Source organism: Ranitomeya imitator, chromosome 1 (assembly GCF_032444005.1).
Source record: "Ranitomeya imitator isolate aRanImi1 chromosome 1, aRanImi1.pri, whole genome shotgun sequence".
Lineage (NCBI taxonomy): Eukaryota > Metazoa > Chordata > Amphibia > Anura > Dendrobatidae > Ranitomeya > Ranitomeya imitator.
In genome coordinates this window covers 4,154,950-4,173,104 of record NC_091282.1, presented here as the reverse complement: position 1 = coordinate 4,173,104, position 18,155 = coordinate 4,154,950, and the positions used below count along the sequence as shown (strand labels likewise).

Genomic DNA, 18,155 nt, shown 5'->3' with positions numbered 1-18,155 from the left:
CACAGTGAATAGTCAGCTCCTGTCTAGTGTCCATCACAGATCACACAGTGAATAGTCAGCACCTGTCTAGTGTCCATCACAGATCACACAGTGAATAGTCAGCACCTGTCTAGTGTCCATCACAGATCACACAGTGAATAGTCAGCTCCTGTCTAGTGTCCATCACAGGTCACACAGTGAATAGTCAGCACCTGTCTAGTGTCCATCACAGATCACACAGTGAATAGTCAGCTCCTGTCTAGTGTCCATCACAGATCACACAGTGAATAGTCAGCTCCTGTCTAGTGTCCATCACAGATCACACAGTGAATAGTCAGCTCCTGTCTAGTGTCCATCACAGATCACACAGTGAATAGTCAGCTCCTGTCTAGTGTCCATCACAGATCACACAGTGAATAGTCAGCTCCTGTCTAGTATCCATCACAGGTCACACAGTGAATAGTCAGCTCCTGTCTAGTGTCCATCACAGATCACACAGTGAATAGTCAGCTCCTGTCTAGTGTCCATCACAGATCACACAGTGAATAGTCAGCACCTGTCTAGTGTCCATCACAGATCACACAGTGAATAGTCAGCACCTGTCTAGTGTCCATCACAGATCACACAGTGAATAGTCAGCACCTGTCTAGTATCCATCACAGGTCACACAGTGAATAGTCAGCTCCTGTCTAGTGTCCATCACAGATCACACAGTGAATAGTCAGCTCCTGTCTAGTGTCCATCACAGATCACACAGTGAATAGTCAGCACCTGTCTAGTATCCATCACAGATCACACAGTGAATAGTCAGCTCCTGTCTAGTGTCCATCACAGATCACACAGTGAATAGTCAGCACCTGTCTAGTGTCCATCACAGATCACACAGTGAATAGTCAGCTCCTGTCTAGTGTCCATCACAGATCACACAGTGAATAGTCAGCACCTGTCTAGTGTCCATCACAGGTCACACAGTGAATAGTCAGCACCTGTCTAGTATCCATCACAGATCACACAGTGAATAGTCAGCTCCTGTCTAGTATCCATCACAGATCACACAGTGAATAGTCAGCTCCTGTCTAGTGTCCATCACAGATCACACAGTGAATAGTCAGCACCTGTCTAGTGTCCATCACAGATCACACAGTGAATAGTCAGCTCCTGTCTAGTGTCCATCACAGATCACACAGTGAATAGTCAGCTCCTGTCTAGTATCCATCACAGGTCACACAGTGAATAGTCAGCTCCTGTCTAGTATCCATCACAGGTCACACAGTGAATAGTCAGCTCCTGTCTAGTGTCCATCACAGATCACACAGTGAATAGTCAGCTCCTGTCTAGTATCCATCACAGGTCACACAGTGAATAGTCAGCTCCTGTCTAGTATCCATCACAGGTCACACAGTGAATAGTCAGCTCCTGTCTAGTATCCATCACAGGTCACACAGTGAATAGTCAGCTCCTGTCTAGTGTCCATCACAGATCACACAGTGAATAGTCAGCTCCTGTCTAGTGTCCATCACAGATCACACAGTGAATAGTCAGCTCCTGTCTAGTATCCATCACAGATCACACAGTGAATAGTCAGCACCTGTCTAGTGTCCATCACAGATCACACAGTGAATAGTCAGCACCTGTCTAGTATCCATCACAGGTCACACAGTGAATAGTCAGCACCTGTCTAGTGTCCATCACAGGTCACACAGTGAATAGTCAGCAACTGTCTAGTATCCATCACAGATCACACAGTGAATAGTCAGCTCCTGTCTAGTGTCCATCACAGATCACACAGTGAATAGTCAGCTCCTGTCTAGTATCCATCACAGGTCACACAGTGAATAGTCAGCACCTGTCTAGTATCCATCACAGATCACACAGTGAATAGTCAGCTCCTGTCTAGTGTCCATCACAGGTCACACAGTGAATAGTCAGCTCCTGTCTAGTATCCATCACAGATCACACAGTGAATAGTCAGCTCCTGTCTAGGATCCATCACAGATCACACAGTGAATAGTCAGCACCTGTCTAGTATCCATCACAGATCACACAGTGAATAGTCAGCACCTGTCTAGTGTCCATCACAGGTCACACAGTGAATAGTCAGCTCCTGTCTAGTATCCATCACAGGTCACACAGTGAATAGTCAGCACCTGTCTAGTATCCATCACAGATCACACAGTGAATAGTCAGCACCTGTCTAGTGTCCATCACAGATCACACAGTGAATAGTCAGCTCCTGTCTAGTGTCCATCACAGATCACACAGTGAATAGTCAGCTCCTGTCTAGTGTCCATCACAGATCACACAGTGAATAGTCAGCACCTGTCTAGTGTCCATCACAGATCACACAGTGAATAGTCAGCTCCTGTCTAGTATCCATCACAGGTCACACAGTGAATAGTCAGCTCCTGTCTAGTGTCCATCACAGATCACACAGTGAATAGTCAGCACCTGTCTAGTGTCCATCACAGATCACACAGTGAATAGTCAGCACCTGTCTAGTGTCCATCACAGATCACACAGTGAATAGTCAGCACCTGTCTAGTATCCATCACAGGTCACACAGTGAATAGTCAGCACCTGTCTAGTGTCCATCACAGATCACACAGTGAATAGTCAGCTCCTGTCTAGTGTCCATCACAGATCACACAGTGAATAGTCAGCTCCTGTCTAGTATCCATCACAGATCACACAGTGAGTAGTCAGCACCTGTCTAGTGTCCATCACAGATCACACAGTGAGTAGTCAGCACCTGTCTAGTGTCCATCACAGATCACACAGTGAATAGTCAGCTCCTGTCTAGTGTCCATCACAGGTCACACAGTGAATAGTCAGCACCTGTCTAGTATCCATCACAGATCACACAGTGAATAGTCAGCACCTGTCTAGTATCCATCACAGATCACACAGTGAATAGTCAGCACCTGTCTAGTATCCATCACAGGTCACACAGTGAATAGTCAGCACCTGTCTAGTATCCATCACAGATCACACAGTGAATAGTCAGCTCCTGTCTAGTGTCCATCACAGATCACACAGTGAGTAGTCAGCACCTGTCTAGTGTCCATCACAGATCACACAGTGAATAGTCAGCTCCTGTCTAGTGTCCATCACAGGTCACACAGTGAATAGTCAGCACCTGTCTAGTATCCATCACAGATCACACAGTGAATAGTCAGCACCTGTCTAGTGTCCATCACAGATCACACAGTGAATAGTCAGCTCCTGTCTAGTGTCCATCACAGGTCACACAGTGAATAGTCAGCACCTGTCTAGTATCCATCACAGATCACACAGTGAATAGTCAGCACCTGTCTAGTATCCATCACAGATCACACAGTGAATAGTCAGCTCCTGTCTAGTATCCATCACAGGTCACACAGTGAATAGTCAGCACCTGTCTAGTGTCCATCACAGGTCACACAGTGAATAGTCAGCTCCTGTCTAGTGTCCATCACAGATCACACAGTGAATAGTCAGCACCTGTCTAGTATCCATCACAGGTCACACAGTGAATAGTCAGCACCTGTCTAGTATCCATCACAGATCACACAGTGAATAGTCAGCTCCTGTCTAGTGTCCATCACAGATCACACAGTGAATAGTCAGCTCCTGTCTAGTGTCCATCACAGATCACACAGTGAATAGTCAGCACCTGTCTAGTGTCCATCACAGATCACACAGTGAATAGTCAGCTCCTGTCTAGTGTCCATCACAGATCACACAGTGAATAGTCAGCTCCTGTCTAGTATCCATCACAGATCACACAGTGAATAGTCAGCTCCTGTCTAGTGTCCATCACAGATCACACAGTGAATAGTCAGCACCTGTCTAGTATCCATCACAGATCACACAGTGAATAGTCAGCACCTGTCTAGTGCCAGCACACGTAACACTATGTGTTATACACATACAATATAGAGAATGCTATTACGTGTAACAACAAGCTGACTACACAGGATGAGGAGCAGATCTCTGCGTGTAGCTGGGACGTGATCTGTCACATACATGTTATCTGTGCCGTGCTCCAGCATGTTACCTCAGGGGTACACAGATCATACACGGGGAGCAGACAATACACACACGGCAGAGACGATGTACAGGGAAGCCGCTTACCGGACGCCCATCGGGATGTGAGCCAGCTTCTTGGTGGCGGACACATGCTCCAGCTGGAAGGGTTTCCTCTTCTCCTGAAACTCGTGTGCCAGGCAGATCCTCCAGCCATAAGGGGGCACTCTGTACCCCGCTGCTGCGGCCTGGTAGCTCTCCATCAGTGCCTGGGTACTATCCATGTCTGTGTCTGACGGGCGTCTGTCACCGGGATGCAACGTGCCAGGTGTCTGTGCAATCACTGTCACACCCTGCGGGCAAAGGTCCTCCTGGATTCCTGACAGATCAGAGAGCAGAGTCACTCAGCGTCCGGACCTATACATGTGTATACAGTGTGTGTGTGTGTGTGTGTGTGTGTGTGTGTGTGTGTGTGTGTGTGTGTGTGTGTGTGTGTGTGTATATATCTATACATGTGTATACAGCGTGTGTACCTATACACGTGTATACAGTGTGTGTACAGTGTGTGTATCTATACACATGTATACAGTGGGTATCTATACATGTGCGTGTACAGTGTGCGTACCTATACATGTGTGTACAGTGTGTGCGTGTGTGCATCTATACATGTGTGTACAGTGTGTATACAGCATCCATACCTATACATGTGTATACATTGTGTGTATCTATACATGTGTGTATACAGTGTGCGTGTATCTATTCATGTGTGTGTACATTGTGTATACAGCATCTGTACCTACACATGTGTATACAGCGTCCATACCTATACATGTGTGTACATTGTGTATACACCGTCCGTACCTATACATGTATAAACAGTGTGTGTACAGTGTGTATCTATACATGTGTGTGTACAGTGCGTGTACAGTGTGCGTACCTATACATGTATAAACAGTGTGTGCATCTATACATGTGTGTATAGTGTGCGTGTATCTGTGTGTGTGTGTGTGTGTATACTGTGCTTTCTATATACAGTATGTGTACATTGTGTATAGTGCTTGTATCCATACATGTGTTTCTATACGTGTGTATACATGTATACAGTGTGTGTATCTATAAATGTGTATACATGGTATACATCTCTATGTATGTACATTGTGTATATTTTGCAATTTTGAAACTTTTCATGTTACGCCTGTAAATCGCAGTTCTGTTGCACAAAATACTGACTCGCCAACATTCCCCACAATCTACTTGACACCAGAATCATGTTTGTTAGGAAGTTATAAGGCTTTGTGCCCACGATGCAGAATCTAAGATTTCCTCATCACAACTAGACTCCCTTTTCAGGAAATCCTCTCGCTTTTTTTTAGCTTTTAGGGGGGTTTTATCGCTTATTTGTCTCGTTGTTCATGCTATTTTTTTTTCAATACAATTCTATAGCGGCAAAATTGTTAGATTTCAGTGGTAAAAATATAATTTTTGTATTTGCTGCAAATTTACAGTGCAGAGCCCCCATATATTGTACCACCCCCATATATTGTGTCCCCTGTGAGGCAGGGTCGCTAGGTCTCCCATGATGCGCACATTAATATATTGAGGCATAGCTGTGATTGCAATGCAAAATAAAAACAAGTGTTGGTCTTGGGCAAGCTATTTGTCCAAGGAAGATTTAGGAAAACATGCTCTGGGCTTTTACTTTGACATGGACTACAGGAAGATAGTGGGGCGGTACGTTTCTTTCCCAGCCGGGTTTTCCATGTGGCCCCTCAGCATACACGGCGGACCAGTTGCCCATGGTAACCGGTCCCGGACTATCTTGTTTCCCGGCTGCGATCCGGAGGATCTCAGTTAGTTTCTGACTATTAAAAGACTTTGTTTTGAACTTTTCCTGGGTCACTGACTGACTGTCACACTGCATCAACCCCGCTGCACTACATATGGTGGAGAATGCGGGCAGTGTGAACTCAGGCATACCCCAAAGCGTGCTGCATGTCGGTGATCATACCTGCAACACTGCAGCCCAAGCCTGCTCACAAGATGGAAGAAATATTAATACAGTTGGCCGTCCCCAGGTGAGGAGCTGCCGTCCACCCCATGTGAGGAGCTGCCGTCCACCCCACGTGAGGAGCTGCCGTCCACCCCACGTGAGGAGCTGCTGTTCCCCCATGGTGCCACGCACGTTCTCACCTGGTGACAGTGCTGTGAGGTTTGCACACACCTCGTGTGGTTACACTATATTCTCAGGGCAGCCATGCCTCATGTCACTGATAGGTGCAGATTTGCTGGCACTAGAGAGCCATATGGAAGAGATTGGGAGCTTCAGATTTCGGGCCCACGCACTATAGGCCCCTCAAATCCTGAAAATGAACACGGCCACACTGTGAAACAAGTGTGCGGTATATACCCCTAATTATTCCGCCAGGTGATGGCCACCGGGTATGAGCTCACGGATCCTCCACCTCATCTCTTATCTGCTTCTTGTTCCGATGGGATTATCATACATTATCATACATTTTGTGTTATAATGATCCTCTTTACACTTTTTGTCAGGGTTTTGGGTCGTCCTGGCTGTTATTAAGTGTCGTTTGTAAATGGCTTATACAGGCCGATTGTATACCCGTTACAGGTAGCATATTGCTTCAGGGTGCGGTTTACAGAGCAAAAGGAACAGAGCTATTAAAGGGATTGTCCACTACTAGGACAACCCCTTCTTGATGAAAATGTTTGGCCCAGATAAGATAATAAAGCCGATATTCAAGTCCCGTGCCGATGCTGTTCTCGCAGTGTAGCACTCACTCGCCCCGGAGCGCTCTGGCGGAGCGGTGACATGTGACCCCATTGCGAAATTAGCGCTGGCGTCACTATCTCTGCCTCCTGACAAATCGAACATGAAGACGGAGGTCAGACTGCAGCTGATCCCCGACTTTCTCTTCATGTCTGTCTGATGCTAGCGCTGATAGGTCGCCAGCGTCACAACACTGCAGGGGAGTCCCGGAGAAAGCGAGAGCTGACACCGCAGGAACAGCGCCAGCACAGGAGGTGAATATTGGCTTTATTATGTTATCGGGGCATGAGAGGAAGTAGTGGACAACTTCTTTACATTTTACACATTTAATCTGGAAAGATAGGCATGGTTTATAACAAATACACAAAATGGGAGCAAACAATACTGTATATACAGTGACATAAGATGATGAAGAAATTGTGAAAGAAAAGGACTAAACCTGCGTAATGGAAATGGCTCATCAAGCTTTCCTTACAGCAACGAACAGAACCACAGACACCAAACCACCGACTACTATTCGATCAAGGTTATGCACCGATACCGCCCCTCGGTTCCCTCATGTGGGGGCTCATTATGGGATGTGCTAGGTCTTTATAAGTTTACGAGATCCCCAGCTTACACGGCGTCTTCGCCCCTGCTGTTTGAAGACCGTAGAAATTGGCATCATGTTATATATCACTGTAAATAGGGCATGTATTCCATCATCCATTTGCTGATATTTAGTCGGAGGGATTCTGCCAACCTCACAGTGATGTGAGTGAAGCGTTGTTTGTACCTGCACTGTAACACGGTCCCATAAATATCAGATTGATGCAGACCCCACTATTCATCCCTGACCACTGGCACAGAGTGTCCGAGATAATTACTTGGATCACAGGAAGACTCTGTACTTCTCCGCCTTGGAGTACCGTATATCAATCCTAGCCTTGGGGTCTGGTTCTCCCATGTTGTCATTACATGTTCATGGCAAGAGGTCCCAACTTCAATGGAGGTTGACGTGCCAGCTCTTTCTCACTTCCCCAGTGATAATTAATCCCATATGCTCAATGTGAGGATGATATGTACCTCTCCGGAGAGGTCTTTATGGATTTTACAATTTTCCTCTACAACAGAAACCATCTAGGCACGGTCCATTTTAACAATACATTGGGTAGGAGAAATTTTACAATACTTTTTTTTAGCATACAAGTTAATAACTGAAAACAGACGGATAGAAGGCTGACCCAGCACACTCACAAACATCATACGTACATCTGAATGAGGCCAAATGCCGGCACTTGGGGAGGTCATACAAAATATAGTAATGACGTTACTCATGAAGTCACATGGTGAGCCCTGAACGGAGAGAAGTCGTCACCTATCCACCCATCTGGCCATCAGTGATCGCTTCTTGTCACTAGAAGGTCTTCATTAGGGTCAGACTGGGAGACGGAGGATCCTGACCATTTTAGCACGTAAACCTGTATCACAGGCAAGAGCCCAAGATTTATCCTCCCAGGACACAGGCGGTCACAACATTTTCAGGAAATTGCTGCCATTTCCCCTGGCATGTCCGGCCAGTTTCCTCGCTGGATTTTGGTGGAACAGAGAACTTTGCAGTGTGGTACCAGCAGGTGCTCACCTTTGGGATCCATAGATCTTCTAAGCCAGATCTATAGGAACCATAGGCAGTTATTGAAGTCTTTCTTCACGTTCTCGGGACCCGGCCCAAACAGAACTATAAATTTATAGAAAACCAGGCATGTCCGGTCTGGAGCGAAGCTGCTGTGCACACTCCATGTAAGCGAGGTTCTGTGATCGGGGACACAATGTTGTGCTTTGTACTTTCAAGGAAATGAGATAAGAAGTGTAATCAAATGAATAAGAATATTAGCGAGAGATCAAACTCCATCATCAGCCGATTCTGGTGAGATCGGTAAGGCTGTATGCATTGTAACAAGCAGCCGTAATACAAATATCATAGTCACAGACTGCAGACTGGTGGCTGAAGGCCGGACAGCCGCTTCAAGAACAGCCGACTGTATAGATCGGGGTGAGTAACAAATGAGACCCCCGCACTGGGAAGCTGATAAACCCTGTCTGCCGACGGCCATATCGTCTCTTCCAGCCCTTATACCTTAGGCTTCTTTCACATTTCCGTCGGTACGGGCCCGTCGCTAACCGTTGGCGTGATGTACTGGCGCACGTTGTGAAAATTCGTCACAATGTGGGCAGCGGATGCAGTTTTTCAACGCATCCGCTGCCCATTCTAAAGTCTCGGGGAGGAGGAGGCAGAGTTCCGGCCGCGCATGCACGGTAGGAATTGCAGGACCCGACGTACGAAAAAAACGTTCCCTTAAACGTTTTTCCGCTACAACGGTCCGCCAAATACCGACGCATCCCGTGCACGACATATGGAACGTGTGTCCATACATCAGGATGCGTCGGTAATACAAGTCTATGGGGGAAAAACGGATCCTGCGGGCAACTTTGCAGGATGCGTTTATCGCACAGAACGACGCATTGCGACGGCCCCTAAAAAACGGAAATGTGAAAGTAGCCTAAGGGGGCTGGGAAGGTGGTGTAAGGTCACTTGGGCAATCACAGACACCTACGGTGGGACAGACTCCGACTCCAGCAGAAGATGCGTCTGTAAGGTCACTAGTCACCTCAGGCTGATACCAATCACTTACCGGATGGTCACTAGTCACCTCAGGCTGATACCAATCACTTACCGGATGGTCACCAGTCACCTCAGGCTGATGCCAATCACTTACCGGATGGTCACTAGTCACCTCAGGCTGATACCAATCACTTACCGGATGGTCACCAGTCACCTCAGGCTGATGCCAATCACTTACCAGATGGTCGCTAGTCACCTCAGGCTGATACCAATCACTTACCGGATGGTCACCAGTCACCTCAGGCTGATACCAATCACTTACCGGATGGTCACCAGTCACCTCAGGCTGATACCAATCACTTACCGGATGGTCGCCAGTCACCTCAGGCTGATGCCAATCACTTACCGGATGGTCACCAGTCACCTCAGGCTGATACCAATCACTTACCGGATGGTCACCAGTCACCTCAGGCTGATACCAATCACTTACCGGATGGTCACCAGTCACCTCAGGCTGATGCCAATCACTTACCGGATGGTCGCCAGTCACCTCAGGCTGATACCAATCACTTACCGGATGGTCGCCAGTCACCTCAGGCTGATACCAATCACTTACCGGATGGTCACCAGTCACCTCAGGCTGATACCAATCACTTACCGGATGGTCACCAGTCACCTCAGGCTGATACCAATCACTTACCGGATGGTCACCAGTCACCTCAGGCTGATGCCAATCACTTACCGGATGGTCACCAGTCACCTCAGGCTGATACCAATCACTTACCGGATGGTCACCAGTCACCTCAGGCTGATACCAATCACTTACCGGATGGTCACCAGTCACCTCAGGCTGATGCCAATCACTTACCGGATGGTCGCCAGTCACCTCAGGCTGATACCAATCACTTACCGGATGGTCGCCAGTCACCTCAGGCTGATGCCAATCACTTACCGGATGGTCACCAGTCACCTCAGGCTGATACCAATCACTTACCGGATGGTCACCAGTCACCTCAGGCTGATACCAATCACTTACCGGATGGTCACCAGTCACCTCAGGCTGATGCCAATCACTTACCGGATGGTCACCAGTCACCTCAGGCTGATACCAATCACTTACCGGATGGTCACCAGTCACCTCAGGCTGATACCAATCACTTACCGGATGGTCACCAGTCACCTCAGGCTGATGCCAATCACTTACCGGATGGTCGCCAGTCACCTCAGGCTGATACCAATCACTTACCGGATGGTCGCCAGTCACCTCAGGCTGATACCAATCACTTACCGGATGGTCACCAGTCACCTCAGGCTGATACCAATCACTTACCGGATGGTCACCAGTCACCTCAGGCTGATACCAATCACTTACCGGATGGTCACCAGTCACCTCAGGCTGATGCCAATCACTTACCGGATGGTCACCAGTCACCTCAGGCTGATACCAATCACTTACCGGATGGTCACTAGTCACCTCAGGCTGATACCAATCACTTACCGGATGGTCGCCAGTCACCTCAGGCTGATACCAATCACTTACCGGATGGTCGCCAGTCACCTCAGGCTGATACCAATCACTTACCGGATGGTCGCCAGTCACCTCAGGCTGATACCAATCACTTACCGGATGGTCACTAGTCACCTCAGGCTGATACCAATCACTTACCGGATGGTCACCAGTCACATCAGGCTGATACCAATCACTTACCGGATGGTCGCTAGTCACCTCAGGCTGATACCAATCACTTACCGGATGGTCACCAGTCACCTCAGGCTGATGCCAATCACTTACCGGATGGTCACCAGTCACCTCAGGCTGATACCAATCACTTACCGGATGGTCACCAGTCACATCAGGCTGATACCAATCACTTACCGGATGGTCACCAGTCACCTCAGGCTGATACCAATCACTTACCGGATGGTCACCAGTCACATCAGGCTGATACCAATCACTTACCGGATGGTCGCTAGTCACCTCAGGCTGATACCAATCACTTACCGGATGGTCACTAGTCACCTCAGGCTGATACCAATCACTTACCGGATGGTCACCAGTCACCTCAGGCTGATACCAATCACTTACCGGATGGTCACCAGTCACCTCAGGCTGATACCAATCACTTACCGGATGGTCACCGGTCACCTCAGGCTGATGCCAATCAATTACCGGATGATCACCGGTCACCTCAGGCTGATGCCAATCACTTACTGGATGATCACCGGTCACCTCAGGCTGATGCCAATTACTTACTGGATGATCACCGGTCACCTCAGGCTGATGCCAATCAATTACCGGATGATCACCGGTCACCTCAGGCTGATGCCAATCACTTACCGAGGTTCTAGTAACAATGGCACACAGAAACCGCGGCTGCAGATAATGACTCAAGTGTAAAGAAGTGAAAGGCTAAATGTCGATGGCAGCAGCTAATTAGCCAACACAAAGGCAAACCACCAATTCTCATCACTTCAGCTTCAATAAAACTAACGGAAGAACCACAACCAGTAACAGCCAAGAGCCAAACAAAACTTTTCCGGCAAGGCGATGATACTGGTAGAAGTATTTCTGCAGGACCAAACAGAAAGCCCTGTGTGCCAAGGTGGCCATCCCTGGATCTACTTAGGGGCCGGAGGGATTTTTCGGCAGTGGCAGCTTTTGGCAGGCTCCTATCAGGTGTGTCTTCTCTCAATCCTAAGTCTGTAACCAGACTGAGTGACCCCTATTTGTATAGGTGCGTTGGGCAGAGTAGTGGGGGCTGGGCAGCATGCTTTTCTTTACTCCAGAAACTTTGGGTCCAAGTGTATTGCTAGACATTGTGGATTTCAGGGTGGTGGGAATCATACTAGGACATGTTCTACAGAATCAAAAGACAACTGGTTTTGGAGCGTGGAGTGGCTCCACTCAGAATCAGAGGCCCACTACTGAGATTCTGTGATGTATTCCTCCGTCATGCAATGCCCTCAGTGTACAGATGCAATTTTAATCTCCGCAACTGTTGCTAGATGGTCGGGATCGTCATAAAGGAGTCCCACAGCCAAGTGAATTGGTCTCCTGGGAAGAGCTCTGGATTCAGAGAGGACTGACCCACGGGTCATAGGATTGCGATCTGGAAGTGCAAGGACAACGTCAAGAGAACAGCCTGCAACCCTCAACGTTCCTGACTATACAACCTGTCAGATTAGCTTTTAGATTCAGCAACAAAAGTTTGAAGGGTTCGTGATGTAATAGCTGCTTTACAAAGTCCTGAATCACGGGGGTCAGGCCTCACCTTTGGTTAACCACCGGTTGAAGGAAGTCCTTATTGTTGGGTCAGTTATTCTGCTATGTTCTCTATGGAATCCCACAATTACTAATAGGGTGGGCAGTCGGTAAGCGAGCCAAGTCAACGCTAGAGGACAGGGCCAACAACAGAATCACTAGGCTGAGACATGGAATAATAGCTGGGTAAAAGTCAAGGGGATCAGGCAGAAACAAAAGGCAGCAGAAGACCTAAATGACATAGATTAATATAAACCATCTTACAGAGGCGACTAAAGACTGCAAAGCTGACAGTGGAGGTGGTGACAAGTCGGGACGGCACCAGAGGCAGAGTGGTGACACCATCCTAAAAATAGGCCGGGTGCGGTCACTAAAAGCCCTAATCATACAGCACTTACATAACTGGCGCAAACATCATCTGCTCTAACATCACAACAGCCGATAATAACACCAGCGAAAAACTTACACTCGTGTGAAAAAGGGTTTGCCCCCTTCCTGGAATTCTATGGTTTTTGCCTGTTAGTCACACATTAATGTTTCCGATCACCAAACAAATGTGAATATTATAGATAATAATATATCCGCGCTAGGAGCAATACCCTTTCATTAAACAATGGACCAATGAATAGCCTGTCAAGTCTTAATTACCTATCAGCCCCACTTTTATCTATGGTTGTACCTTTCAAGCACCATATAGACCTTCAGTCTTTTTCATTCAGTTTTACCCACTGGGTGTTTTTTAATGTAAATTGCCGTCCCAATATGGATACTATAATATAAAGAATATTTCAATATTATAAGGGCGCACTTGCTAAACAAATCCTACCAAGAGGATATATGAAATCTATATAAAAGAAAAACGCAAGGAACTGTATATGGAACAATAAAGTTACACCGAAGAAACTGTCCCGAACAACGTTACCTCCTGTGATCCGGTTACTTTCTCTCTATTGCGTTGCTTAGTGAAGTCCTCCTCCTATGGTCGGACCTTCAAGTGAGTTCGGGAGCTTCGGCGGGCGGTGAACGCTGCTCCGGCCGGAAGCAGCGCTCTAACACGGCCGCTATTTGTGTTTAGGCAGCGTGAAATAGCTGCGCGCTGTGAAAGTTAGCCGCTAGGTATCCCGACAGTGCAGGACCTAGCGTGACGTCACAGTCACGTGAGCACACACGTGACCGGCTACGGATAGCACAATGGACCAAAAGCCGACGCGTTTCGGAATAAACGTATTCCTTCTTCAGGGATGGTCCATGTAAAGATGTGTGCCCTTTTATTCACAGCCGCAGTCGCTTAACCCCTTCATGTATTAAAGGCGAACAGCTCGATTTCGCTGTTCAGACCTTTCGGCATCAGTGTGTCCAGTTCAAAAATCATCCTACTTTCTTCTCTTGACATCTGCTTGATGTAATCTCCTTTCCTCCAACTTCTAATTACTATTTTTAAACCTGTAATAATGGTATCTTTCATGTCGCCTCCATGATAGTCCACAAAATGCTTTGATAATGGGTGACCTTGGAATTTCTTTTTTATGTTAGTCAAATGTTCATTTATTCTTCTATATAATGGTCTTTTGGTTCTCCCTATATACAATTTATTACAAGGGCATTTTATGGAATAAATGACTCCTGGCGTGTCGCATGTTATATGGTCTTTAATAATCCATTCAGTCAGCCCATTTGTAAGCGATAATTGTTTCTTACAATTTAGTCGTTTACATGACTTGCATTTACGACATGGAAAAAATCCTGGGTATGTACGATATGGAGGATGCGTGGTCAGAGATCTCGGGTTCGGGATTGTGGGAGCTATATTATTCGCCAAACTATTCGCTTTTCTGTATACAAACACTGGATGTTCCGATATTTTTTTCTCCTATGATTTTATCATCTTTTAAAATGTCCCAGTGTTTCTTCACTATTTTTTTGAACAGATAAGTATTGGCATTATATTGTGTAATTATCGGAACCACCTCGGACATCTTATTCTCATTTTTATTATTTATTTTTTCTTGGAGTAGTTGGTCCCTTGGTATTCCTTCCACTGATTTTTTTTGTCCTACATAAGTGTTCCTGAGAGTAACCCTTTTGAATAAATTTTGATGTTAAAGTCACCACTTCCTGATTGAAATCATGTATATTAGAACAATTCCTATGGGCCCGGATGAATTGGCTTCTTGGAACGTTTGTTAGCCAACTGGGAAGGTGGCAGCTGTCGAGAGATATATAGTTATTAGCGTCTGTGGGTTTATGGAAGGTCTTTGTGTGAATTTTCCCGTTTTTGATAAAAATAGTTAAATCTAAAAAGTTAATAAGTTCGGAACTGGTGGTGCCCGTAAAATTTAAAAAATACTCGTTTTTATTTAAATTAATAATAAAATCAGACAATGAATCAGGGCCCCCAGACCATATAAAAACAATATCATCTATAAAACGTTGCCAGAGTACCAGGTTCGCACATCTGGGTCCCTCACTATAAATAGTATGCTCCTCCCATTTCCCTACATATAAATTTGCATAACTTGGTGCGAACCTGGTACCCATAGCAGTGCCCCACTGCTGGGAGTAGTGGTGCGCCTCATATTTAAAATAATTGTGAGTTAATATAAATTTAATACAGTCCAAGATAAAAGTCACTTGTTCTTCTGGTAGTAGTCCTTGTCTGTCCAAGAAGAATTTCACTGCCTCACAGCCTTTATTGTGCTGTATAATGGTGTACAGTGAAGTAATGTCTAATGTACCCATAATATAGTGTGATTCCCATTCCACTTTTTCAAGAATTCTGAGAATATGGGTACTATCCTTAAGATAGGATGGAAGTTTAGGAACCACTTTTTGAAGGTGGCAATCTACATACTTCGACATATTTGCTGTGAGGCAGCCTATTCCAGATATAATCGGTCTACCTGGTGGATTGGTTGCGCACTTGTGTATCTTTGGGAGATATACTTTTACTATCTCCCAAAGATACACAAGTGCGCAACCAATCCACCAGGTAGACCGATTATATCTGGAATAGGCTGCCTCACAGCAAATATGTCGAAGTATGTAGATTGCCACCTTCAAAAAGTGGTTCCTAAACTTCCATCCTATCTTAAGGATAGTACCCATATTCTCAGAATTCTTGAAAAAGTGGAATGGGAATCACACTATATTATGGGTACATTAGACATTACTTCACTGTACACCATTATACAGCACAATAAAGGCTGTGAGGCAGTGAAATTCTTCTTGGACAGACAAGGACTACTACCAGAAGAACAAGTGACTTTTATCTTGGACTGTATTAAATTTATATTAACTCACAATTATTTTAAATATGAGGCGCACCACTACTCCCAGCAGTGGGGCACTGCTATGGGTACCAGGTTCGCACCAAGTTATGCAAATTTATATGTAGGGAAATGGGAGGAGCATACTATTTATAGTGAGGGACCCAGATGTGCGAACCTGGTACTCTGGCAACGTTTTATAGATGATATTGTTTTTATATGGTCTGGGGGCCCTGATTCATTGTCTGATTTTATTATTAATTTAAATAAAAACGAGTATTTTTTAAATTTTACGGGCACCACCAGTTCCGAACTTATTAACTTTTTAGATTTAACTATTTTTATCAAAAACGGGAAAATTCACACAAAGACCTTCCATAAACCCACAGACGCTAATAACTATATATCTCTCGACAGCTGCCACCTTCCCAGTTGGCTAACAAACGTTCCAAGAAGCCAATTCATCCGGGCCCATAGGAATTGTTCTAATATACATGATTTCAATCAGGAAGTGGTGACTTTAACATCAAAATTTATTCAAAAGGGTTACTCTCAGGACCACTTATGTAGGACAAAAAAAATCAGTGGAAGGAATACCAAGGGACCAACTACTCCAAGAAAAAATAAATAATAAAAATGAGAATAAGATGTCCGAGGTGGTTCCGATAATTACACAATATAATGCCAATACTTATCTGTTCAAAAAAATAGTGAAGAAACACTGGGACATTTTAAAAGATGATAAAATCATAGGAGAAAAAAATATCGGAACATCCAGTGTTTGTATACAGAAAAGCGAATAGTTTGGCGAATAATATAGCTCCCACAATCCCGAACCCGAGATCTCTGACCACGCATCCTCCATATCGTACATACCCAGGATTTTTTCCATGTCGTAAATGCAAGTCATGTAAACGACTAAATTGTAAGAAACAATTATCGCTTACAAATGGGCTGACTGAATGGATTATTAAAGACCATATAACATGCGACACGCCAGGAGTCATTTATTCCATAAAATGCCCTTGTAATAAATTGTATATAGGGAGAACCAAAAGACCATTATATAGAAGAATAAATGAACATTTGACTAACATAAAAAAGAAATTCCAAGGTCACCCATTATCAAAGCATTTTGTGGACTATCATGGAGGCGACATGAAAGATACCATTATTACAGGTTTAAAAATAGTAATTAGAAGTTGGAGGAAAGGAGATTACATCAAGCAGATGTCAAGAGAAGAAAGTAGGATGATTTTTGAACTGGACACACTGATGCCGAAAGGTCTGAACAGCGAAATCGAGCTGTTCGCCTTTAATACATGAAGGGGTTAAGCGACTGCGGCTGTGAATAAAAGGGCACACATCTTTACATGGACCATCCCTGAAGAAGGAATACGTTTATTCCGAAACGCGTCGGCTTTTGGTCCATTGTGCTATCCGTAGCCGGTCACGTGTGTGCTCACGTGACTGTGACGTCACGCTAGGTCCTGCACTGTCGGGATACCTAGCGGCTAACTTTCACAGCGCGCAGCTATTTCACGCTGCCTAAACACAAATAGCGGCCGTGTTAGAGCGCTGCTTCCGGCCGGAGCAGCGTTCACCGCCCGCCGAAGCTCCCGAACTCACTTGAAGGTCCGACCATAGGAGGAGGACTTCACTAAGCAACGCAATAGAGAGAAAGTAACCGGATCACAGGAGGTAACGTTGTTCGGGACAGTTTCTTCGGTGTAACTTTATTGTTCCATATACAGTTCCTTGCGTTTTTCTTTTATATAGATTTCATATATCCTCTTGGTAGGATTTGTTTAGCAAGTGCGCCCTTATAATATTGAAATATTCTTTATATTATAGTATCCATATTGGGACGGCAATTTACATTAAAAAACACCCAGTGGGTAAAACTGAATGAAAAAAGACTGAAGGTCTATATGGTGCTTGAAAGGTACAACCATAGATAAAAGTGGGGCTGATAGGTAATTAAGACTTGACAGGCTATTCATTGGTCCATTGTTTAATGAAAGGGTATTGCTCCTAGCGCGGATATATTATTATCTATATTACCTTTAGTACACGACGCAGTAAAGTGGTACTGTGACAATATCTGCTGCAAGGAAATAGTGTAGCAAGCGCCACCAATTTTCTTTATACTAAATGTAAATATTCGACAACGATAACAATAACCACAAAATCCAGTTTATAAATTAAGGGGTTTTTTTTTACAATACGTTTAGTCCGTTAGACGGATTGTGT

At 45.4% G+C, this 18,155-nt stretch overlaps 2 protein-coding genes across 3 annotated transcripts in view; one reads left to right on the top strand and one right to left on the bottom strand.

Moving 5' to 3' along the window:
- Positions 1 to 18,155, top strand: part of RGP1 (RGP1 homolog, RAB6A GEF complex partner 1) — a 391,618-nt gene that overhangs the window by 251,584 nt on the left and 121,879 nt on the right. The gene's annotated exons all lie outside the window — the stretch shown is intronic.
- Positions 1 to 18,155, bottom strand: part of GBA2 (glucosylceramidase beta 2) — a 215,028-nt gene that overhangs the window by 132,677 nt on the left and 64,196 nt on the right. For both annotated transcript variants that reach the window (XM_069745496.1, XM_069745492.1), the window contains exon 3: positions 4,093 to 4,363. In XM_069745496.1, coding sequence (XP_069601597.1) covers positions 4,093 to 4,363 — 271 coding nt within the window. The remainder of the gene's footprint in view (positions 1 to 4,092; positions 4,364 to 18,155) is intronic.